Consider the following 24,644-nt stretch of genomic DNA (forward strand, 5'->3'; position numbering starts at 1 on the left):
GCAAGTGAAAAAGAAATGTGATCTTTATTAGAAATGCCCCGATTGATTGGCCAATATTTAGTAAGAATATACGATCGTGAGATTGTCGTTAACTCTTTCTAGTCGCCGATCCCTGATGATTCTACATCGTGAACAACAAATTGAAATTGGCAGAAGGAGAACTAGTTAATGTTAGCTGTTAGCAGCCGGTGGGCAGCACAGTCCTGCTTGGCTAAATAAAGGAACTAACAGCTAATGTTAAACGCAGGTTCCATTGAGATACACTATGATGCATTCAAGCTCTATTAAAAAAAAATAGTATTTGGTGAAGGTAAATTATGACGTTATCATGAGCCAAAGCTTCTGAATAAAAAGCAACCAGTGTTAGTGATTGTTGGAACAGTGTAAAGAAAACAGTATTGAGGAGTTTTATTTTGTTTCTGTCAAGTTTGAATCAAGTGTGTTTTTACAGTGATCAGTGAGGTAAAATGACTGTTTCTGTCAATGGAGTCTGGTGGCTTTGAGGAGAGCATGTTAATTGTATGTTTTGTACGTTGATAAATTATAATAATTATCCATATCCCTGTTTTATTTATGTTTTAATGGGCCAACATTCCTATTTTTGCCAAGTAGGTTTGGCTACTGGGCAAGTAAAATAACTTTATAACTTGCTCCGACTGTCAAATATCATCGCAGTAGGGTTGGACATTGGAGTTGAACATTGGGACACTTACCAAACGGCGCTATTTGACGAGTTGGGAGTGAGAACAGGTTGGTCCAAATGCATTTAGTAGTTTCTGACTCTGGGAAAAACAGTAAAATTTCTGTCTCTCTGAACTATCTCTTTAACCAAATCACACACATTTAGGCTATTCTGTGTGATCTTTTTTTGATAACTAATGTAATATGTTTTCACTTCCATTCACTGAGCCCCCCCGGGGAGGCCCTTCTCACACTTTGAAAACCTCTGGTTTAGATCATTTCAGAATTAATTTAATTCAAATTTAAACCCCCCCTGTCCTCAGTTGAACCTCTGCTGAAGTTGATAGTGTCGTATCACTTGTTGGTGGAGTAAAACAGGGGTTTGTATGTAAATGTTGCAGATTAATACTTTAAATTGTATTAAGCATCGTTTCTCTTTTGTTGCCCGGTCGTCTATGTGCTCCGTGTTTCTCCTCTCAGTGTATGTGAGATCGTGGGCCAGTCCGACGGCGGTTTGTCTGTGCTGAGGACCTTCAGACTGCTGAGGGTGCTGAAGCTGGTGAGGTTCATGCCGGCTTTGAGGAGACAGCTGGTTGTCCTCATGAAGACCATGGACAACGTGGCCACCTTCTGCATGCTGCTCATGCTCTTCATCTTCATCTTCAGGTAAGGCGATACATATCATGTGCTGTATATGTCCGTTTGATGCCGATCCTAGATTACAAGCTTCTCCTGCTCCTCATCACCTGACAGATGTACCGAGGCTTGGAGCCCTTTTTATTTGAAACAGCGTTTTGTTTTTTAGGTAGATGACTAAGAGAGAGAGATCATTGTTTCATCCTCTGCTTTTTTTTGTGTTTGTGTGTGCTGGATTCTGTCTTTTTTTTTTTAAGTCCTGCTCACCTGCTTAACAAGCTGCCATTGAAGCGCAGAAGGCCACAGTGTTCTGAAGCAGCTATTAACCCGCAGGGTGAAATATAACGAGCAGACACTTGAAGATCTGGTTAGGATTTAACAAGCAGACACTTGAAGAAGTGGAGCAACATAACAAGCAGACATTCGTAGATGCTCAAGCACCGACACAGCTGCACTCTGAAGGCCTAAAAGGTCTTTCAGTGGTCGATCAATTACTGCAGTCCTCACCGTCTTTGTTTCCCTCCTTCTCAGCTCCACTTTCCACTCAAGCCAGTTCAGACACATACATACGTACAAGTACAAGCACTTATTGTGAAATTCCTTTACATCAACGCTTTGTATTAAGGTCCTTGTGATAAGCGTTAGTTAGTTAATTAGTTAGTAATAAGGCTTATTCACCTTATCATGTGTTAATAAGACTATATGTGTTAATAATAGCATTATAAACATGTTTGTTCAATTGTAAGACATTTATAAGCACTTATACAAGACTTGTTTATGCTTTCTGGGTTTGAATCCGACCCGCAGCCTTTTGCTGCATGTCGTCTTTAGTTGTATCTAATAAAGGCAGAAAAATATCAAAAACAAATCTTTAAAAAAATGTTAATTAGTACATCATAAAGGATTTATTAACCTTAATAAAGAATTGTTCTCGCTTTAGATTGCTGCTAATACATGCATGATAAAGTATCTTAATAAAACAACAAAAAAATGTAAGTAAAGGTTTGACAATGAAATGATAAGTAAGTTAGTTAAACTCAATAAATGTGTTTGTAATGCTATTGTTAACAATTTTAAGAAACTCATAAGGTTTTTATTACATTACATTATTTACATTTTATTAATGTTCTTAAGCAGTCTATAAACTGTTAGCTTATAAATGTATTATAATGAAACAATAAACATGTTTATGATGCTATTAACACATAATAATGTTAATAAGCATATTATAAGGACTTGTAAGGGCCTCATTACCTTTTAATTAACGCTACAAGGACCTTAATATAAACCTTAATATAACTTTTAAGGTGTGTTTGTGTTAATACAGCGTATGACATCCCAGCTACGTTGCACCATAATCATTTGTTCATGTTTGGTTTGTCAATTTAACTCAACTTTAAGACACAACTTCCATGACAGTGCTGTCCTCAAGTGCTGCTTACAGCAGGCATATTTTACAACAACTATACTAATGACATTCATAGTTTGATGCTCTACAAAGGCTATTCAATTCCCTGCAAGGTATTATTATCTATCTCTATAACAATTGTGTGCACTTAACTGCACATTAAAAGGACCCTTCCGTCTCTTTTAAATGTTTAGTGTGGTACTTTACCGTGACAACAGGGCCATTGGAGTAGATAACATCTCATGAAACCAGAATTTAGGGTTCAGTCACATACAAACATCCACATTCATCTTTATAATCCCAGCCAAGAAAGTGTTTGGTTGCAGCCAGAGTACAAAAACAACTGATAACAAACATATAAAACTGATCTGCATTTATAAAATCAGAACCAACTATAAGACAAAGAAAAGCCTGAACCATCCACTCTAAAAAGTAGAACTCATATTCATCATGCTTCAAAAAATCTGCAAAGACCCATATTTAATTACCGTGTGCAGTATGTTAACATCACCAGAGACCTCTGCTGTTGTGTTGCAGTATCCTGGGGATGCACATCTTTGGCTGTAAATTCAGTCTCAAGACAGAGACCGGTGACACAGTACCAGACAGGAAGAACTTTGACTCCCTGCTTTGGGCCATTGTCACTGTTTTCCAGGTAATCAACATATCACTGTTTAGATAAGCATGCCGACAAAACACACTGGCACACATCTCTGTATATCTACTCCACTTACGACCATTTCTCTATGTATGCAGATGACTTGCACATATTTCTTAAAGTTACTACAAGGAACTTTCATTTTGTGTTGATTTTGGCGTCCCCTGTGGACAAAAGCGGTAGTGTTTCCATGACCACTAACGCTTTGTGTCGTAAAGATCTGCAGCTGCCAGACTCCCTTTAGAAAACCTCTCATTTTACTGCAGCAGGGTCTGACAGTCTGCTCTGCTTAGTCCTGGTTCTGGTTCTCCCGTGCCTACCTTCCCACCAGCGGGCCCAGCAATACGGCCTGGGCCTCCAGCAGCGTGGTGGTGGTGTTGGCTTCCAGGAAGCGTGCGGTGGGTTTCAGGTCCTGCAGTCACAGACGAGTAGCTGCTGCCGGGCGCGGAGCTCTCAGCCTCCCACCGGAGCTCCGACCGCAGGTCGAAGGCAGCAGTAAAGCCGGATCCTGGTCTGTCCATAGCGGACTGGTTGCTGCCGGAGGCCTCACTGGAGTCTGGAATGAGCGAGAATCAGACTCGATGACAAACATTAAGAATATCCACCATCACTATATAGAAAAAGCTAATCTTCTCGCTGATGGTCTTGTTTACAGGATGTAGGTCATATAGTAACATCAGTATTCAATTGAGTATGTTTCATAACCAGTTAAATGTTCCTTGTAGTTACTTTAAGATTGGTTGCGTATTGGTTGTAAATCCATGTGATTCATATTTTCCGACATATTTAATGCTAATACACCAATCTGTAATCATCTATGCACAAAACAATATTTGAAGAATACTAGAACTCTATGGAACACCTTCTGTAAACGTCAGTATGTTGTATTTGATATTTAAATTGTTGATGTGGTCTACTTGTATGTGTATGTAATCCTCTCAGATTCTGACCCAGGAGGACTGGAACGCGGTTTTGTACAACGGTATGGCGGCCACTTCACCCCTCGCTGCTCTTTACTTCGTGGCCCTCATGACCTTTGGAAACTACGTCCTCTTCAACCTGCTGGTAGCCATCTTGGTTGAAGGCTTTCAGGCAGAGGTAAAGGAGCTCATTGGCTTCAAACTGCAGCATGTGAGCTTGTTTTATATAATAGACTGTTTGAATTTAGTTGTTGATGATCGAGGTGTCCAGGCCAGGTTTGTTGATCTCATTCATTACTAACCTTTTGAAAATGCTAATTTGGTTCAACCTGCGTCAGGAGAGGTGAAATAGTTAAAAATATCACTGGCATGTGATGCCCTCTAACAGCAACATAGGGATTGTAACAAATCAACAAGCTCTTACCTCACAATTACTCAATAACTTACTCCAAACAAGTGCCAAATTTTAATATTTTGTAAATGTATCATCTTCATATTACAATCCCCCCTAAATATGTCTATGTCTCTGTTCTATGTTTGTCAGCTTGTTGTTTTCTGTCATTGGTAATGACATATTGTTGTTTACATATACTATAGTATATGTGTCCATGTCTACTCTTTTTTGTCGTTGCTGTCTGTTTATTTGTTTATGTTGTTATGTTGTTGTTTTTTTAAGTAATATGATTTGACTAAAATTATGATTATTATTAGTATTATCACTTTTCTTTTCCTTCATTGGATATTAATATGAAAACAAAGTAAATATATTCCTCCGAAGAGGGGGGGTGGTGGTGACGGACCCAAGATAAAAAAAAAAAAAAATAATATTTTGGAAATTAATTATTTACCGAGGCCTGGCCTGTAAATTGATTTACATTAACTTTTCAACTTTGACAGCTCGTCTGTTCATGGAGTCCTTCCCCTTTGGACGGCTGACATCCATCCATCTGTCTGTGTTCCTCAGAGTCTAGACTTTAACCTTCACAGCTCAAATAAACCAAGGCTCTTCTACCCGGCCCATCGTCATAATCACACAACTGAGCAGATTGACATGCATAGAGCTACTGCTGCTGCTAGAGTTACAACAAATGATTAGTATTATTATTATACTGTAGAAAAAAATTCAGTATTGGGCACAATTATGATATTTATCCGAGGCTGTATCAGCAGTCAAAGCATATAATAGTGGTGAATTAAACACAACAGTGTAATTTGTGAAGCCATCCATCTCTGTGGGAAAACAGTGGAAAACGATGCTGTCAATCTGCCATCAACTGTCAGACTCACAGATGTATCGTTGGAGAATTGTATAGCGGTTGAGTAAGCCAGTTGATTTGTTCGTACACGGATCAGAGCGGCGCCGTATTCATGGCACGTGAGTTGGAGGGGGAACACTGACACAAATCACGTTATGATATGATGCTTTATGATTGATCTTTATGAAACGCCAAAACAAAACACAGCCTTCCACTGTCTGTCTGCCTTTCATTCTCTCTCTCTCTCTCTCTCTCTCTCTCTCTCTCTCTCTCTCTCTCTCTCTCTCTCTCTCTCTCTCTCACCTTCTTCCTACTACTGCTACACACTGGGGATTATTGAACCAATTTACTCCAGATGTTCCCATAGTGAAGACCCAAAGGGGAATCCCATTGAACTTAACCAAACCTGCGGGGTCACTGGAGTAGTGTGTATAGTTTGAGGATTTTCACAACACAGATCTGATCCACCCTGATGACCTCAAATATGTTTGATAGTTGGTGGGAGAGTTTTAGAGGTTCCTGAGTCAAACAAAATCTGTGAAATCAGTTACAGTGCACTTTAGAGCCCCCCATAGCATGAGCTCTGTGTAATTCCCTGTCTCTCTTTTTTTATCTCTGTCTATCTCTCACCCCCCCTCTTTGTCTCCAGGGTGATGCCAACCGCTCTTATTCGGATGACGACCGCTCCTCCTCCAACTTTGACGAGAGCGAGAAGCACGACTCCATAAAGTTGTCTGGTGAGCTATGGAAGAGTATTAGGGGCCAGGCATAAGGGGAAAAATTAGCTATTTTGCATTTCGAGAACAATGTCGAACCTTCGAGAGTAATGTCGAACTTTCAGTATTAGTGCCAGGCAGAACAAATAAATAAATCAGAGAAGGAAGATTTTTTTTGCATTTTGAGAATAAAGCCAAAATGACGGGAACAAAGTCAAACTGTTGAGAATAATGTTTAAATACCGTTTCAAGAATAAATCAAACGACTTGCACATATGCTGAAATTTCAACTTTTTCCTTGACATTTCGATTTCAATCAGGAGAGACCCCGTATCGATTGAACAATAATTTATAACATGATGTATGATAAGAAGAATAGTGCAAAGTCTTTGGCGATTAGACTTGACTTGAGATTTTAAAACCAAATCATTGGTTTCTGGAAGTTGACTCACCACTAATGCCAAATCTCTGATTTTCCTCTTCATGTCGAAACTGAACAACAATCTGCCCAACAATCTGCTTGCATCTCACATTTAAGCCAGTATTCGTTGTTTCCCAGTGAGGCTTATTCATGTGCTCAGCCCCAAAAAAACAAACGTAAGAGAGAAGTCTGTGCCAAAGCCTTAGAAAAACTCAGAGAATAACCAGCCGTCTTGAAATATGAATGAGCTCTATCTTTATCCAGAGCTCACAATGAACCTGTTCCAGCCATACAGCGCAGTTCAGAGAGGATTAAAAACCAGTTCACAGACTGGAGGGATCACTTCTATACAGTGTGAGTGGGCTGCTGCTGCTGCAGAGGAGATGTGATCTCTGCAGTGCAGTGGAAGCAAAGGAAGAAACCCTGCAGTCGGCTCCTATATACTGTAGATGAAATCCAACAATGTGTTTTAAAGTCTGTCCACTTACACAGCACAGAGGTTTTAACTTTGGTTCTTTTCTTTTTTTGTGTGAGTGGGCAGTGAGTTTTTATTCTGTCTCTCTCTACATCTTTTGAATCTGTGTATCCCTCTTTTTGTCTTAAGAAGCTTAAGAAGTGAGCCAAGGGTGATATCCTACTTTTTCTCTGTGTATTTCCACTTGAGGAATATCTTCAGCTATGAAGTGAAAACAAAAAAAAATCCAAATTCAGTGTCTCAGAAACATCTATCTTTTTAGATTGCTACACCTTTTTCCACTAACAGGAGGCTTAAAAAATCAGAATGCAAACCATTTTAATCTATGAGCTGTCTTAAAGAAATACTTCACAAAGATAATGACCATCTGTATATCAATTACTCGCCCCGTGTTACCTTGAATTCTTGAAGCAAACTTTGTTTTTTCTCACATGCCTCCACGCGTTTAAAAACAAAAAAATCTATATCAAAACACCCTTTTTACAAACTCTCGTACAACTTGTACAGTGTAACCAAAGTCTCATTTATCCAGTTGTATGGTCACTACTTCCCAAACACATGCATCTTTGTTAAAACTTAAAGGCCCAGACATACTAAGCTGACATCAAAGAACCAGCAGCGATGAAGGCCAACTGTTGCGTCGCTTCACGTCTTCTTTGGGTTGGCTGACAAGCTGCATTTGAACACACCACAAAGACGACAGCCGACGGCGAGTTAGCCGCACCAGCAGGCGGCGGTAGTCTCTATTCGTCATTCAAAAAGGGAAACAGAAGGCCGAGGACAGCGGATATACAAGCCGTTGTTATGATACGAACATGAAACAAAGTGACGTCTGCCGAACACTCACTCACTACTTAGCTTCATTCCAGATGTTGATGTCGCTGTGAAAATATCCGTGTGTTGGAATGATCAGATGAGATGAAGATGAAAACTTAGAAGAGCCTTCGTTGGCTTGCTTTCCTCGCGTCCGTTTCTCTTCTCGTGCACTTATTAGTTTGAGCTGAACAGCCAATCAGAGTGATTTCTCTCACCGACGGACTCCGCCACCGATTCAACAAGCTGAATCGGCCGAAAACCCTCCAACACTGGCAGACTAGAGCCGACGATGTGGGACACACCACAAAAACTAGACCCACAGACGCTCACCGACGGCCACAAACTGGCCGACCGACGGCTTGTTGTGTCAGGGCCTTTAGACCTTAAAACCCAGAATTCAAGGTAACACAGGCTGAGTAATTGATATGCAAATGGTCATTTTGTGGGTGAAGTATTCCTTTAAACTTTCAAAAGTGTGTGACCTCTGTAAGCTTGATGTTTTTCCTCCTTTCTCTATTTATTAAAGCCTCACTGTGTTACTGCAGCGATGGCTCTCTGCACCTCCATCTATAACCCTCAGCAGATTGAAGCCCGATGCCTGCAGGGTTGTCAAATGTCATTCTGGAAAATGTAGAGAATCACTAGGTGAAGTAAAGATATATATATATTGTACATGACAGCTTGATAGAAAGTGGTCGAGCAAAAAAGAGTTCATGACAGCATAACCCACCAAATGGGTAGTAGGGGAGCTGGCAACATATTAGATAAATGGTACAAATAATATAACAAAAGTACTGTTTTACCTACTCTCTCTGCTCAACCACCTCTAGACCCAAGGATCTGCACACTGACACCCAACGGCCACCTGGAGCTGGGGGCCCATTCGGGGCCCCGGGGATCGTACTCCTCAGAGAGGCGGAGCTTCACCATCGAGTCCAGGAAGAGCAGCGTGATGAGCCTGGGCAAGAGCAGCCTGGAGAGACGCTCCCTCTCTCTGGTATACTGGTCATACTCTGATCCACTGACATAAAAGATGAAAGAGTCATGTATGTTCCCATTAGTGCAGCTGCTGTACCGCTAGCCTGGTCTTCCTTATTCAAATCAGATAATGGTTGCACCCTGTAGTGAACACACAGACACATACTGTATACGGTAGCTTATATTCTGCAGGTTTTAAAACACACAAACACAGTAGGAATGCCCCGGTGTTGAGCCCACTGAACCGAAACCATCGGGAGAGAGAGAGAAATTGAAACAGTTCTTCAAGGTTGCAAGGTTCGGCTCAGCATCCAGTTGCCATGGCAACTTGTATTAATTGACTGTTCCTCTCTTCTGTTCAGTCACAGAGAAAGTGGGAGAAGTAGAGAGAGCAAAGTACAACAGGGAGAAGTAGAGAGGAGGAAACAGAACAGAGAGATGATGGCGATGCAGTGACAGCGAAGACGGAGGGGAGTGAAAAAAACAGAGCGATGATAACGCTGTAGTTTAGCAACGCCGTTACCTCAGAGGTTATAATGTGAAACGCTGTGGGTGTGGAACATCCACTTCACTGTGAAGTCTCCTCCTCTTCTCTCACAGCGCTACGACTTAATTGATATCAGAAGGCGCCGCATTACTCGGAACAAAAAGTACAGAAATAACAAGAAAGAAAGTTGTTTCATGATTAGCACTGATTGCTACAGTTTTATCAGCAGCTCTGATAGCGTTTGGTCCTCTTTGATGAGATCACACTCGGAGCTATGAATCGGTTCCATCTGTTTGTTGGCTGGTTTGTTGGTTTTACTCAGTACATCAGACATTGTTGATTGGACTCAGATGAAACTCGGGGCCAATGATGCATCGCTCTGTCGTGTTTGCAGCACAATCAAAACGGCATCAGTCTAATGGGTGTGCTGCTTTGTTGGGGGTGTTTGTCCATGTTTCTGATGAAATCTACATAATGACGCATAAAGAGTTGGGGAAACAAATGTACACAATGGAGTTAAAGGTCTGCTTTTTAACTCAATAAAATTAAATAAACAAGGAAAAAAACTATAATAGTATTAATAATAATATTAGCAGATCATCACTGATTGGGTTACCTCAAATGAGATTATTTTGTTCTATTTAAACTTTCAGTATCTGAATTTGTATAAATATACAGTATGTTTTTTAGACTTAATATGTGTAAGACATATTTACATTTTTTTTATTTTAAACCCCTGAGACCTGCGGGATCGCAGGTGATCCCGACCGACTTTACACTCTTTCAGCAGCTGTGGCAGGGTCAGCTTTAGAGATAGAGGGAAGCTACAGATATCATATGTAACTAGAATGACACTCGGAGAACGCAGACCTCCGCCAAGGAGCCCGAGTAAGATGGTACTGATCACAGAGGTCTTAATGTTCTGGCTGATCGCAATCCTGAAGCCGGATCATGATCGAATGGATTGTTCATTGTGCCACATCCCACCCCTCCAAAAAAATTCATTCAAATCCATTGCAGACTTTTGGAGTAATCCTGCTAACGGACAAACAAACAAACAAACCAACGCCGGTGAAAACATAACCTCCATTGGCCTTGGCGGAGGTAACTAGAAACCTAAGGAATCCATTAGTACCAACCATGTCATGCTAGCATGTTGGTAAGGGGGGTCAATAATGAACCACAATTAGGCTACATTTTGGAGGAAAAACTGGCATGGCCATATTCAAAGGGGTCCCTTGACCTCTGACCTCCAGATACGTAAATGAAAACGGATTCTATGGGTACCCACGAGTCTCCCCTTCATAGACATGCCCACTTTATGATAATCACATGCAGTATAAATGTGTTTTTTTTCTGTTTACTCTGCAAGTAAAAGTTGTAGTAGTTACAGTACGTTTAGCAGCGATATGTTCATAATGTTCAGTACATTAGTGCCAGCAATTCTCTGGTTTATTATAGTGTGGAACAAATTGTCTCATATACAGTAATATACACAAACACACACTCAGTGTTCCTCCTGAGTGCAGCTCCGCATGGACCGACGTGTTAGTTTCTATAGAGTCAGGCTCTGACTGGCGACATGTACGTTTCCAAGGGTAAAACCCATAATTAGGTTTATCATGCTGAGAGGATTAGACATGCGGAAACAAACACAACTGGTTATGTTCCTCTAAGCGGAACTGGCACTCGGGGGTTTTGCATATTAAACTTGATGACAGCCTGCTATCAGATTTATAAAGACCAGTTTATATTTCATTTGTTCGGTCATTTACTTATTTATTTATTAATACATGATGGACGTAGAGTGGCAGGCGTGCTCTTTATCCCTATTGCTACATATTCCAACTAGAGCTGTCAAAAATAACGTGATTATAACGCTTTAATGCAAATTAGTTTTAACGCCACTTATTTCTCTAACACATTAACACAACGAGCTAAAGTGAAGATAAAGATAAGCTAAATAACGCTCAACTTGAAAAAGGGTTCTATGGGTACCCACAAGTCTCCCCTTTACAGACATGCACACTTTATAATAATCACATGCAGTTTGGGGGGCAAGTCATAGTCAAGTCAGCACACTGACACACTGACACCTGTTGTTGCCTGTTGGGCTGCAGTTTACCATGTTATGATTTGAGCATATTGTTTTATGCTAAATGCAGTACCTGTGAGGGTTTCTGGACAATATCTGTCATTATTTTGTGTTGTTAATTGATTTACAATAATAAATATATATAAACATTTGCATAAAGCAGCATATTTGTCCTCTAAGAGTATTAAATACTTGACTAAGTCTCCCTTCAAGGTACATTTTGAACAGATAACAAATATGATTAACTTGTGATTAATGGCGTCCTTTCCATAGGTACAAGTACGAACAGTAAATGAGATCATATATTCATATACTGGTGCTGCCCAGTTCATCCACTCTTCTACTGGCAGCCACTGGAGCAGGTGGGAGACGCCGGCTCAACAGCATTTCTGGCTAACAAATTAAGGAGTATTCACTTTTGGACGAGTTTAAAGATGAGCAGCAATTTCTAAAAGTGGAGCTGCACAACTAAATTTAATTGAGAGTAACACATGCATTGAAATGCATCAAATTAACACCGTGGATGATAAAAAATAGATCCATTAATACGATTGTTTCTTTGGTTCCTTCAGTGCAACCCCACGACCTGTAGCAAAGAGAGGCTGTCACATTTTAAAGGCTAAAGTACATTTAAATTACAGTTACATCACAACTTCTTTGCAAGTTTTACTTCATTTTATTGTATGGTGTACTATACCTGATTTAACGTTATTATGATGTAAATATGTCAGATTTACAGGCTGATGTTGAAGGAAAAATCAAAAGGAAGATGGTGTTTAAGCAACATATAACAAGATACTAACCCAATATATCCATATATACAGTACCTGTTTCACAACACCTTATTCTCCTTCTTAACCCTTTAATAAACAGCACACATTCACTGGGAAATGTCAGGTTTCTTTGCAACATGGTGCAATAGAGGGATGTAAAGAGGGACGGGATGCTTTACTGTGTTGAATTGTTTTTGATTGAATTATTTAAGATCTATTCATGCATTCTTGTAGACTTCACTGTCCAGTCGGGGTCTTTGGTTCTTGGAGAGATTTGTTGTTTTACTGGATGCAAACTGATGATAATTAATTAAATGTTGTGTGTCTATTCTAGCGCCATGGTCGCAGTCCCAACTACCACAACTGGGGGCGCCCTTTCCATCCACAGTCAGCTTGGAACCGCAGGTACACCATCAGATTTACTCTCAGCTATTGCCTTAATGAATTCTTAATACCCCCATTAAGCCTTAATTACCTACTGTACATGGAAACAGCAAACCTTTCCTGTTGTTTTATGCTCTTATTAGCTTCATGACTAAATGTGCAATATGAAGAAAGTGTTTGATTACCTCTTTATTTTAAAATGTCTCATGATTATTAAAAGCGTTTCCTGCAGGTCTAGCTCAAACAGTCTGGGCCGGAGGAGCTACAGGTTCGGCGGGGCCCCTCTGGTGGGAGGCAGCCTCCGTGTGCACAGCACCCGCTCGCCCTACTCCTACACCTTTGCTGCCGAGCAGGAGTCCCTTCTCTCCCACCCGCCCCACTCCCATCACGCTCTGCCCCCTCACCATCCACCTGCGCCCCCGCTGTTCCTCTCCAGACACATTGCGGCGAGGAGGGACCGGCGGGCTCTTTCGCTGGAGCTCCCGGAGCTGCTCCGGGCGGGCGGACAGCCCCCGGGCCTGCCCCCAGGCCTGCCTCCAGGCCTGCCCCCAGGCCTGCCCCCGAGCCTGCCCCCCGTCCAGCCGGACCCCGGGAGGAGGAGTGGGTCTGGGGCAACGGGTTCCATCACTGGGGGGTCTGGGGCTGGGAGTGGTTTAGGAGTGGACCACCGGGATTGTAATGGCAAGGCGCCAGGTCCACACGCTCAGCTGATGACTGAGGTTTATCCTCAAGTCAACGCACGCAAGGACAGAGCAGACCTCGATGAAGAGACAGATTATGTGAGTGATCTACATTAGCTATCAGTTGTTCCTTCTTTATTCACCAGGACGAATTCATACAGAAGAAATACCATAAAGCAACTAATAAATGAATAATCATCACCTCTTGTGTTAATGCTATATATATATTCTGTTCTTTATTGGCTCCCAGATATGTCTACAGTAGGTATTACTGAAAATCAAATCAAAACAAAACATTAATCATAATCATCGTGGGAGTTAGTGTACAAATGAGGCAACAGTATTGGTTTATCTAACCTCTGCAGTCACTTTATGAAATCTCCAAGCGTGCCAGAAACAAATTCAATCATTTTAATTGCATTTACATTATGGATAAAATGGGGATACAAATAAAGAGTTATCTGGAAAAAAAACATCCATATACTGTAGTGTGAGTGTTGATCCATGTGGCATCTTTAAAAAGTTGTCTGATAATGCTTATACTAAGAGCTAATAACATGATAACTTGCTGAAAACAGTAATCAAAACAGAAAAAGGATGATACGTATCACAGATGAAAGATTTATTCAAGATAACACCCCCACAGCTCATTTCTCTTCCCTTCTTCCTCCTCTCTCCTCCAGAGTTTGTGTTTCCGTGTCCAGAAGATGATGGAGGTGTACAAGCCGGACTGGTGCGAAAGCAGAGAGGAGTGGTCCGTCTACATGTTCTCTCCTCGGAACAGGTGAGTGGACGCCACTACTTAACTTTTTGAGTGTTAAACTTATATATATAATATTGTTGTTGCTTATTTATTCAGGACTGATAGATCAACGCATTCTCATTCCCAATTCATCAAATACCGCCGCTTGGTCAGTGCCCCTCGGCATCAGAGACCGTCGCACGGGGTTCCCTTCTTGCGTTACTTTTGGACGGACCAGGGACGGCGTGTCAATATACGCTCGTTAAATGCATAGTGTTTCAAAAGAATTGATTAATTTTTAAAGGAAGTTAGGTTTAGTCAACACGACCACTTAGGTAGGGTAAGGAAACGGTTGTGGTTGACGTTAACTTCACTGACTAGAGTCTCACGTGACTCACGGTACTGACGATACCGACGAGTCATGGGACTAAAGACTGACGTGACTAAATAAGTCAACGTTACTTTTAGTTTCATTTTGAACAGCAGCCTCCTGGTTGAAAGTCTTGTGTTTGTTTGACCCACCCACCTCCCCTCCCTCCGGGAACGTAGAGTCTCTTTTCAAAATAAACAACGTAGGTTTATTTAGTTTTTAGGTTTACTCGTGCAACAAAACTACTTGGCTAGGTTTAGGAAAAGATTGTGGTTTGGGTTAGAATAAGCAAGTTTGTTATGAAACTGGTGTTGGTAAAGTATGGAAGTCATGTACGTTACGTTGACATTTGATTTCATATGGGACAAGAGCGGTCTCCTGGGTGAAATACCTGTTTGTTTGACCATACCATGCGCTCCTTCCTCCCACCCTAAGTGGACTTCCTCGCTCCTTATACTACGTCAGTTGCTCTGACCGTCTAATAATGATGTGGATGGGTTAACATTGGCTCGACGCGTCTCATACAGACGCTAAAGGGTGCCTCGGTGCGTCGGTATCAGACGTCGATGGGCACTGACTAAGAGTCTGTATTTGACGAGTTGGCAGTGAGAACGTGTTGGATAGACAGAAGGATGCTGATGACCTCTGTCCACCACACACTACTCTGATTATCCTCCCCAAAACCTCCAACCTTGTGGAAAGTCTCTCTTAAAAACAGGCAATGTGTAAAACCCATTGACTTTTATTTAAAACCTTGGTCCACTTCAGATTGGTCAGTGGGAATTGATCTGAACTCAAAATGTGCACCAAAGTTCAACCTCTCAATGAGAAAACAAAGTAGGAAACATCTCTCTGGATGTGTCAGTACTTGTGATAGGTTTGGTTTGTTTGTTTGTTCAGCGCTATAAGTGCAGAGAAACCGAGTGCAGAGAGATGAGTCGACAAGCAAAAAACAAATGTTAGCGAACGTCCCCGGCTCTGTCCCGATAATGTGGAAGAACAGCGAGCTGCATAGTCAAACCGTTTGTCTGTTCACACAGAGAGAACTGCTGTCTTCTGGTTTCACAAATGGCTTGTTAAATTGATGTCTCTGTGTGTTTCCTCCAAACCATTTTTTTTTATTCTCTCTCTAGACAATGTTATTGACTCTGGGCTCCGAGTCGTGTGTGTGTTTGTGTTATTGTGTTTTCCTCCAGCCCTTGAATGCGTTGCTGGTAGAAAAAGGCCCCTGAAAGCAACATGAAAGAAAAATCACTCAGTCATCCGTTCGCTCACTCACCCGATTCTCCTGCGTGCTGATAGCCACTTAAGGGAAGCCAGGCCCCAGGGCTGTGTTTTGGCATCCTGGCAGGTGCCATCTGTCAAGCAAAAGGCTGTGAGTGTTGGCAGTGTGTGTAGCGTTAGGCCATATCTCTGGTAGTGTCGGGTTGCGTGTTTGCGGATGACTTTGCATATGTGCACGTGGGAGCCTGTGAGCATATGCGCGTCTTTGCCTTGTTTACACCTCAGTGAGTAGTGAGCGTGTGTACAAGTGTACTTTAACAGAATTAAAGCAGACAAACAAACAAAACGCAACTGCAGAAGTTGTGTCTCAGGTGGGATAAGTGCCGACGCCAGCGACGCCGCTGGTCACGATCAATATCAGGGGACAAGGAGTTGCCAGATCTGAATCGATAGATAAAGGGAAGAGGGTTGCCAGGTCTGGAGGAAAAGCAGTCAGGTTAGCACATTGATTGTCTCACCTAGAGAGCAGGTGCAGCAGTCGGTCTCTTCTGTTCCCTTTTATAGCCGGCAGGATGAGATGAGATGTGTGAGGGCTTCACTCAGAGCTCGCTGCCTTTAACCGACTCTGGAGCCGACGGGTTTGACGAGCAGCGCTGCAGGTGTCTGAGGATATTAAAGTCTATTTAGAGGTAGTTCCTACTCCAGTAGTTCTTATCACATGATGACAACAGTATGCTTGCTGAGAAGTTACACCTTGGATTGTTTTATTTGAATAATTAATAGAGGCCTCGGGAGGTGAAAATATTCAACATTTTAACAAAAAAAGTTGAGGAAAGAAATGAACAATTTGTGCATTTACAGACGAGGCATCGCCACTCCAGAAAGAAATACAAAATGTATCATTTTTGATTGATTTCTTTATTTTCATGTCACAAAGTGCCGAACCCTCATGTGTTTACAAGATGCCAAAAATATTGTTGCAGTGGTCAAACATTTCATTCAATTACAAAATTACAGGTTATTTTACCGCTCGGTGTTAAAGGTAATATTCGGTCCTTCTCTCCCAAGACAAAAAGGTTCCCTTCCTGAAGCACAACTCAAGTTTTTAATAGTCAACCAGCCAAAAGAAATCAACATAAATGGATGTGTCATTTTACTCAAAAGTACCTCCCTTATGTCCTCGTAGACAAGGACAGTAAAACAAGAAGTAAACATCATTTTCAACTTCCCCTAGCTCACACAACAAACAAAGTCTGTCCTCCTCTGGAGGGGCATTAAACCTGCCAGCCTCCACAGGACTAATGGTAATGTTCCCGAGTGTAACTCTGTCATTGGATGTTGGTGGCTACCTGAGACAAAAAAAAAAAAAGTAAACTTCTGTTAAGCCCGATGGAGGTGTTTGTGCTCCCAACACGTGCTCTTGATTCATTTAATCATGCTTCAGACATTCTATCAGATGTCAACAGTAAACAATATTTCCTTCATACATAATATCATATATTATAAGGTATCTTAGCCTGAAGTTTGTTTCGATGCAGTTACACATGAGCGCGTACCCTTATAGACATTTCATGAACAGATCTTTCATTCTCCTCCTCTTCCCTCTACCCTCTCTCTCTGTTTCTCTCCTGTCAGGTTCAGACAGCTGTGCCAGTCCATTATCACCCATAAGCTCTTTGACTATGTGGTCCTGGCCTTCATCTTTCTCAACTGCATTACAGTGGCTCTGGAGAGGCCGAGGATACTGCAGGGCAGTCTGGTAAGAGCTGTGTCATCATCAAACAATCGGCCGTGTAATGCTGCTTTTACTCATCATGAGTGATGCAACGGATATTATGGTACCGTCTGCAGGTGCATCTGAGGTGAGCCTGCTCATACTGCCATATAAGGTGGACATCCTCAGAGCCTTTGTGGTTTAAAATATTGATGTGACGAAAGTGGAATTAAAAGAGTAAATATATATATATATATGGAGTATACATTATAAGATGTATTAATCCCGAAGGAAAGTCTTGTGCCAGAGATTGCTCAAAATTACAACAAGTTCAAGTGTATAAAATAAAAAGTACTATTTCTAGCACCAGTGCCTAATAGGATAACAATAAAGTAAGATACATTTAGTAAAATGAGTAAATAAGGTAAAGTAAGCTACAAAACAGAAAAGGAAGTAATATTGCACACAATGAACAGTGATATTGCACATGAGAATGGAAAAAGTAGTATTGCACACGATATTGAGATTATATTATACTATACTATTATACTATATTATACTATTATATTACTATATATACATTAATACATAATATTAAACTACGTCTTTCAAGAACAAATTTAATATGAGAACAGGCCCAGTAATAGTAATTCTGGTTATAATAATAACCAATTTGAGAAATTCATCTGTGTGGGAAAAAAAAAAGAAGTTTTGCCAGTATCATTTTTAGGGATGCATCGATACCGGATCAGGTATCGGTTCCAATGGGGCTGATCTTTTCAATTCAATTATATGTTTATATACTATACATTATATACTGGGATTTTAATTCCTGTTTAAGTTTTGACCAATTTTTTTGCTGCATTAAAAAGGTTTACACTTGAATTCTCATTCCTGTTAATTTTGAAGGTTTTTTACTAAGTTGCTGGTGTACGATTTATTATTTTAATACTCTATAACAATTCAGTATATTTATATATATATATATATATGTATGTATTTATTAGTTATGTTTTGTTTAACAAAGTTAAGGAAGCAAGTCAAACCTGATGTTGCCTTACACATAAAATAATGAACCCAGTCACTTCCACACAGTGAGGCATACAGCTTATTAATTAAACACTGGTATCGGATTGGACTCGGTATCGGCCGATACCCAAAGTCCAGGTATCGCTATCAAGTATCGTTTTTCTAAGTAACTTTTTTTTCTTTTTTTTTTTCTTTCAAAATGAGGATTACAACAGCAAACTTTGAAAACTAAAAACATATATATCACATGTTTTCACAACTTAGAAAATTATCCTGGCAAAATATTTTTTTTCCACCTGTTTCACAGATGAAAAAAATAATAATTATGTATCTAAGATCAAACTTGGGAAATGGATCACCATATATTCTTTCTCACTTTCCTTTGAGGGCTTCCATATAAACAAGATGTTGCTCATTTAGAAAAAAAACAACCTTCAAATGATTTATAAACATGCGATTATTTATATGAATTAGATCGACTTTAAAATGCAGCTTTGATTCTTTCATCGCTCTGAGCTCTCTCCGGATTCTGGCATTAAGACACTTTTCCTGCAATCAAGCAAATTGCTGAATGACAGGCACTATTCAAAACAAGTCCTTTGAAGCGTTCGAATGAAAGTGTTGCAACTCTTTCAAAGTTGAAAGATTTAATTTGCCAACAAGATCTAATTCTAATTTAATAGCAAAATCACTGACAAATGAAGTCTCATATCCTGCTTTGAAGCTTCTGAGTAAAGCCAAGTGCAGTCAGTCTTTTTCTTCCGAAGCTACCACTTCTTTTTGTCTCTTTTAATTATTCTTCTCCTCCTGCCTCCGTCCTTTAAACTCGTTCCCTTTCTTTTCTCTCTCCTTTTGTTACAGGAAAGGCTGCTTCTCACGGTTTCCAACTACATCTTTACTGCCATCTTTGTTGCGGAGATGACTGTCAAGGTAAAATGTTCACCTTTTGTACTTTCTTCGCTCTCCTTTCTTCACCTCTCATCACATCCTCGTCTTCTCCAGTGTTCTCGTCCTCTTCCCTCTCCCGTCTTGACTTTTTATCTCTCCTCCTCTCATCTCCATTCCTCTACTGGAGTTGTCTCTTCTCTCGTCTTTCTTCTGTACATTATTTCCACTCCTCTCTTCCTGTCTTTTCCTTCATCCTCTTATGTCTCCACCTCCTCTTTTTGCTCCTATTAGGGCTGGGACGACCTATCTCCCAATTCTATACTATCACAATTCTTGGGTGCTGATTCGATATTACGATTTATTGCAATTTTTTCTTAACTTTTTTAACACTAGACCATGGGGGAAAGTTTAATCATACACTTCTAGGGAGTTTTACTTTGCAAAATATCTAAATTAATACAGTAAAAATGTTTGATTTTCAGCATGTATGTAGTCAGAGACGTCCTGAAGTCAAATACATCATGTCATTAATGACAGGCATTATTCATAAACATTTTTCCAGCAACTGAAAAATCAAAGAATAAAGACTTGTCTCTCACAAATTAGTTGTATTTTCTTTTTAATTTATAAGGGACTTGTAATGTTTTATACTTCTGGTGAATATAATTTAATCAATCTCATTCCATATATATATTTTGTACATATACAGTTCCCTTTGTTTGCACCTTATTTTGAAAACCGGACGTAGTCACACATGTCTACTTCCTCTAACTTCTCCAAGTCCGTCTCTAGCTCTGCCGTCAACTCCGTTCTCTTTATCCATCCATGGTCAGCTCCATCGAGGCCGTTTGAATGCATTTAACATAAATGTCAGTATATGGGTGCTCTACAGTTGTAGCGTCGGCCCATTTGACTACGGAGACGAGAGCGACAGCCGGCTCGACCGCACGTTACCGCGATACGATAACGTTTCCTGTCCGTGACAGAGTTAGCATGCAGCTTTAGCTCTGCTCTGTCTAGCTCTGCTTTTCCTGTCAATGTGTGAAACCCAAAGTGTTTCCATCCTTTACTGGATGTGTAGTGTTTACCACGCTGGATTTAACATGTGAGGGTGCAGGTCGTATCCACGCGGACGCTGTTTTGTGCTTTCTCGGTTTGTTTTGGTTGACGGATACGGAACGGATACGGAACGGATACGGAACGGATATGACGTCACGTTACTCAGACTACAACAATAGAAGCGGTAACTTCCTTCTACCTCCACATAGACTTAAATGAAGCAAATATATCGATTCTGGCATTCAGTCTATTTCAGAATCGTTATAAAAAAAACTCGATACATAAGTGAATTCATTTTTTTCCCACCCCTAGCTCCTGTCCCCTTCTTTCCCCTCCTCATTTCCTATCTGGTTTAGTTTTCTCTCTTCCTTTTTATATCTCAATTTCCTCAGTTTCCTTCTCTTTTATTCTTCCTTATCTTTCTCTCTCTTCTCCTTTCATCTCCAGCTCTTATTCTCTCCCTCCCATCCTCTTTCCACCCCTCTTACCTCCTCTTTTTCTTGACAACTTTGCAACTTGCGGTTTAATCAGTTATACATGTCCCATTAGCGACGGGCAGCTAGATAACGAAGTTAATTAGAAGGCTATCGCTCTTCAGCTGGCCTTTAGCTACTCATGGACTTCCCATCGACAAACACGCATTCCCATACTCTTTTTTTTAATCCACTAATCTGCTTGTCCTGAACACAGGGCATCATCCATTATTAAGGGCCTCGTGTCTCCAGGAGTTCTTCACATTGCTAGAAACCCTATAGTGATTTATTTATGACCAGGGATGATGAAGACATGTGTAGCATAATGATATGTAGATCATCTCTGCACTGCGGTGGTGCAGAGTTCACATACATGCATTTGACCCCTGGTTGCACTTAGCTCGTTAGTTTGTTATTTCTTCTGTATCTCCATCTCCTTCTTTGCGTTTTCTATTTACTCCCACTCCTTTGATCAGCCTTCCGATCCCTCATATTTTCATTGGCTTTATCTTCCCTGTGCAACTCATTTGATTAATTTCACATTCACTTCTGTATCTCTCTGCTCTTTTGTCCCTCCATTTGTAATTTAATCAGTCAAGCTCCATTGTTATCTGTGCCCTGTTTCATTTTCACACTCAAATGTGGTCCCAGCAGCTCATTTTCTTATCTCAAATAGCACTAACCTCCACTCAAAGGTGTGACCGCTGCTGTTCCTCTTTAATAAAGTATTTGTCTCGTCATTGAACCGACACTAAATCAGGGGACTGATCATCCACTTCGTATTTACACATGAGCTTTACCACAGCTGTAGTATCGCAGTGTTGTCAAAGCCATACACTTACACACTCATTTGTGTTAATATACTTGTCATGGCATTTATTTTCCAAAGCATAACACAGATATTAACTTGCTGAAAAGACCTCATTTAGCAATACTGTCCTCAGTGCTGCTATAAAAGTTGTTCCAGTACTTCATAAACCGTGCAGAGAACAGCTCGCCAAGCACATCTTCTGCTGCTCGTTAACCTACTGTTTTACAGTAGTACAGTTTGGACACTCTTCGTTTATAATAATGCAATAATGTTTAGAGCCCTGCATGGTCATGTAGCGACCTCACACACTCAAGGCTTAAAACTGAAGTAGTCTGTGCCTTTGGATCGCTCTCTCTCTGCAAAAAGGGTCTGAGGAAACTGCTTATATGTGCCTTTATGTATTTATTTTCTTATTTATATCCTCATTTTGAATCAATTTACGGTGTATCCTCAGGAATGGATGCCATCAAAATGCAATTTGACTGCTTGTTTTCATTGATTACTGACGTACTCAACGTACTTCATTACTTGCAGCCTTCAAATGTGAGCTTGTGGTTACGACCAGGCGGCATCTTCCGGTTCTGAAAGGTGAAGCCGATGCTGAAGTGTCTTAAACTTGCATTCTTTCTAACAGCCAGCAGGGGGCGACCTTTTGGTTGCTAAAAGAAGTCTGATTGTATAGAAGTCGATGAGAAAATGAGCCTACTTCTCACTTTGATTTATTACCTCAGTGAACATTGTAAAAATAAGTTTATGGTCTCAATTACTAGTTTCATATTCATCATCTTGATCTTTTGGTCTTTTGACGTAGGATATATCAGAGAAATGCCTCATAGTTTATTTATCAATCAATCAATCAATCAACATTTATTTGTATAGCCCTTTACAACAACCAAAAGGTACCCAAAGTGCTTCACATTAACATCAAGAAATAACAGGAATAAAACATTGAAAAAAGGTACATAAAAAGCATAGGCAAAATGTCACAGCGCTACTAGGTATTAAAAGCCAACCTAAATAAAATGGTCTTGAGCTTAGATTTAAAAAGTATTAGGTCAGTGATAGTGCGTATATCAGGGGGTAACTTGTTCTATAGTTTAGGAGAAGCGACAGCCAAAACACGATCACCCCACAGCTTATACCTCGACCTCGGACTTCTAAAAAAGGTTGACCAGATGACTGCAAAGCCCCGTTATGCTCACTTATCTCGGACAAATAAGGTGGAGTGAGGTCGTTAACGGCTTTAAAAACAAACATCAAGAGCTTAAAATCGATTCTAAAGCCAACTGGAAGCCAATGGAGCGAGTAAAGTACGGTGGGTAATGTGTTCACGTCTGGAAGTATTAGTTAAAAAGCGAGCAGCAGCATTTTTGCACAAGTTGGAGGAGCGCGAGGGAAAACTGGTTGAGTGCATTACAATAATCAAGTCTCCAGCTAATTCTCAAGATCGTGCCGATTGAGGAAGGGCTTTACTTTAGCCAGAAAACCAAGCTGTAAAAAGACCGTTTTAACAACAGAGTCAATCTGTTTATCAAATTTCAAACAGCCGTCAAATGTCACCCTCCCAGATTATTTTACAGTTGGTTTGAAATAAGAAGAATAGTTTCTCAACACATTGGCAAATTACTTTCATTATATCATCTGTTAACTTGAAGCTGCACACATTCACATATTAACTATATATCATATTCTTCTATACAAGACCAATAAAACATTATTGTGTTCTCACCCTCCATCCTTCCATCCTCTCTCTCTCTCTCTCTCTCTCTCTCTCTCTCTCTCTCTCCCTCTCTCTCTCTGCTTGTTGCGTTTAATCTGTTGTTGCAGGCTGGTCAGTCTGATCACTCTCGGAGGAGCACTAATTAAACAGAGTTTCCTCCCTGAGACACACTTCATCACTGTTCTAATTTCCTGTCCACACACACACACACACAGATACACTCATTCATGAGTGGTAGTGATCAGTGTAAACAGTGTTACCTGCACACAGTGAGTTTGACCTTGAACATCAGACTCTAATTAGAAACAGGGAGTGTGAGAGTGTTGATCTGGTTGTCTTTCCACCCCTCCCCGTCTCTCTCTCTCACACACAGACACACACACACACACAAACATAAACTCACACACGCTTGTCCACGGTTGACTCGTTCTTGTCACACCGTGTCTTTTGCCTGCTAAAAGCGATCAGACCGTTATGAGGTCTAAGCAGGCCTGACAGCCATTCTGTTGTTGTCACTGTGCTTACGCTGTCATCATACCTAATATATAGTTACATCACACTGTGGTAAAGACTCTGTCAGCTCCACGTCTCTCAGTCGGTCCGTGTGTTACCTCAGCACTATACTACTCATCGAGCTCCGGGGCTGTCGAGAAACAACAGTCAGCTCGAGGCTGAGGCAAAACTTGCAGATACTCTAACAGCTTCAAATATGTGAAGCTGATGTTGTCAGCAGAAAATTATTTTTTTTCCATCAAAGTGTCACGCTTTGTCTTTTCTTTAAAACTGCCTCATAACACTTACTGAGGAGCGTAGTGACAGGAGCTGAAAGAAGCAGTGGAAATGGAGTTCTTGCTTTTTAGCTTTAAGTAGTGAGAAACTCTTTCAAGACACGTCCAGACTTTAGACTCTCCGTGTCTCTGTTCCACAATAAATGCCATTTTTTTAAAAGTGCATTCACAGTTTGTGTTATCTGGTCACAACTTCTCCATTAAGACTCTTTTTTTTTTTGGTAGCAGCAACCAAATGTCAGTACCAGACTAACCAGGGAAAATAAATGACTCACGTTCTTCACTTCTTTAACTCCGTACTTTGTGACAGAAGGAAAGATGATGCTGAAACAGATGTGCACTTTCAACAAATTTCCCCTGATTAAAGTTTAAAAATATAATAGTTAGTTTAACTTTAACTCATCTCAGATAATTAGAGCACACCACCTAAGAAATTCAAAAA

General features: G+C 40.6%; 1 protein-coding gene across 1 annotated transcript in view; it reads left to right on the top strand.

Annotated features, from left to right (window-relative positions):
• The window catches only part of LOC141765075 (voltage-dependent T-type calcium channel subunit alpha-1I-like), a 166,557-nt gene that overhangs the window by 71,910 nt on the left and 70,003 nt on the right, over window positions 1-24,644 (top strand). The window contains exons 10-19 of the mRNA XM_074630929.1: window positions 1,162-1,347; window positions 3,263-3,380; window positions 4,326-4,481; window positions 6,209-6,296; window positions 8,818-8,984; window positions 12,655-12,725; window positions 12,925-13,483; window positions 14,068-14,168; window positions 17,356-17,479; window positions 19,325-19,393. Of these exons, the coding sequence (XP_074487030.1) occupies window positions 1,162-1,347; window positions 3,263-3,380; window positions 4,326-4,481; window positions 6,209-6,296; window positions 8,818-8,984; window positions 12,655-12,725; window positions 12,925-13,483; window positions 14,068-14,168; window positions 17,356-17,479; window positions 19,325-19,393 (1,639 nt within the window). The remainder of the gene's footprint in view (window positions 1-1,161; window positions 1,348-3,262; window positions 3,381-4,325; window positions 4,482-6,208; window positions 6,297-8,817; window positions 8,985-12,654; window positions 12,726-12,924; window positions 13,484-14,067; window positions 14,169-17,355; window positions 17,480-19,324; window positions 19,394-24,644) is intronic.

Source organism: Sebastes fasciatus, chromosome 3, assembly GCF_043250625.1.
Source record: "Sebastes fasciatus isolate fSebFas1 chromosome 3, fSebFas1.pri, whole genome shotgun sequence".
Taxonomy (NCBI): domain Eukaryota; kingdom Metazoa; phylum Chordata; class Actinopteri; order Perciformes; family Sebastidae; genus Sebastes; species Sebastes fasciatus.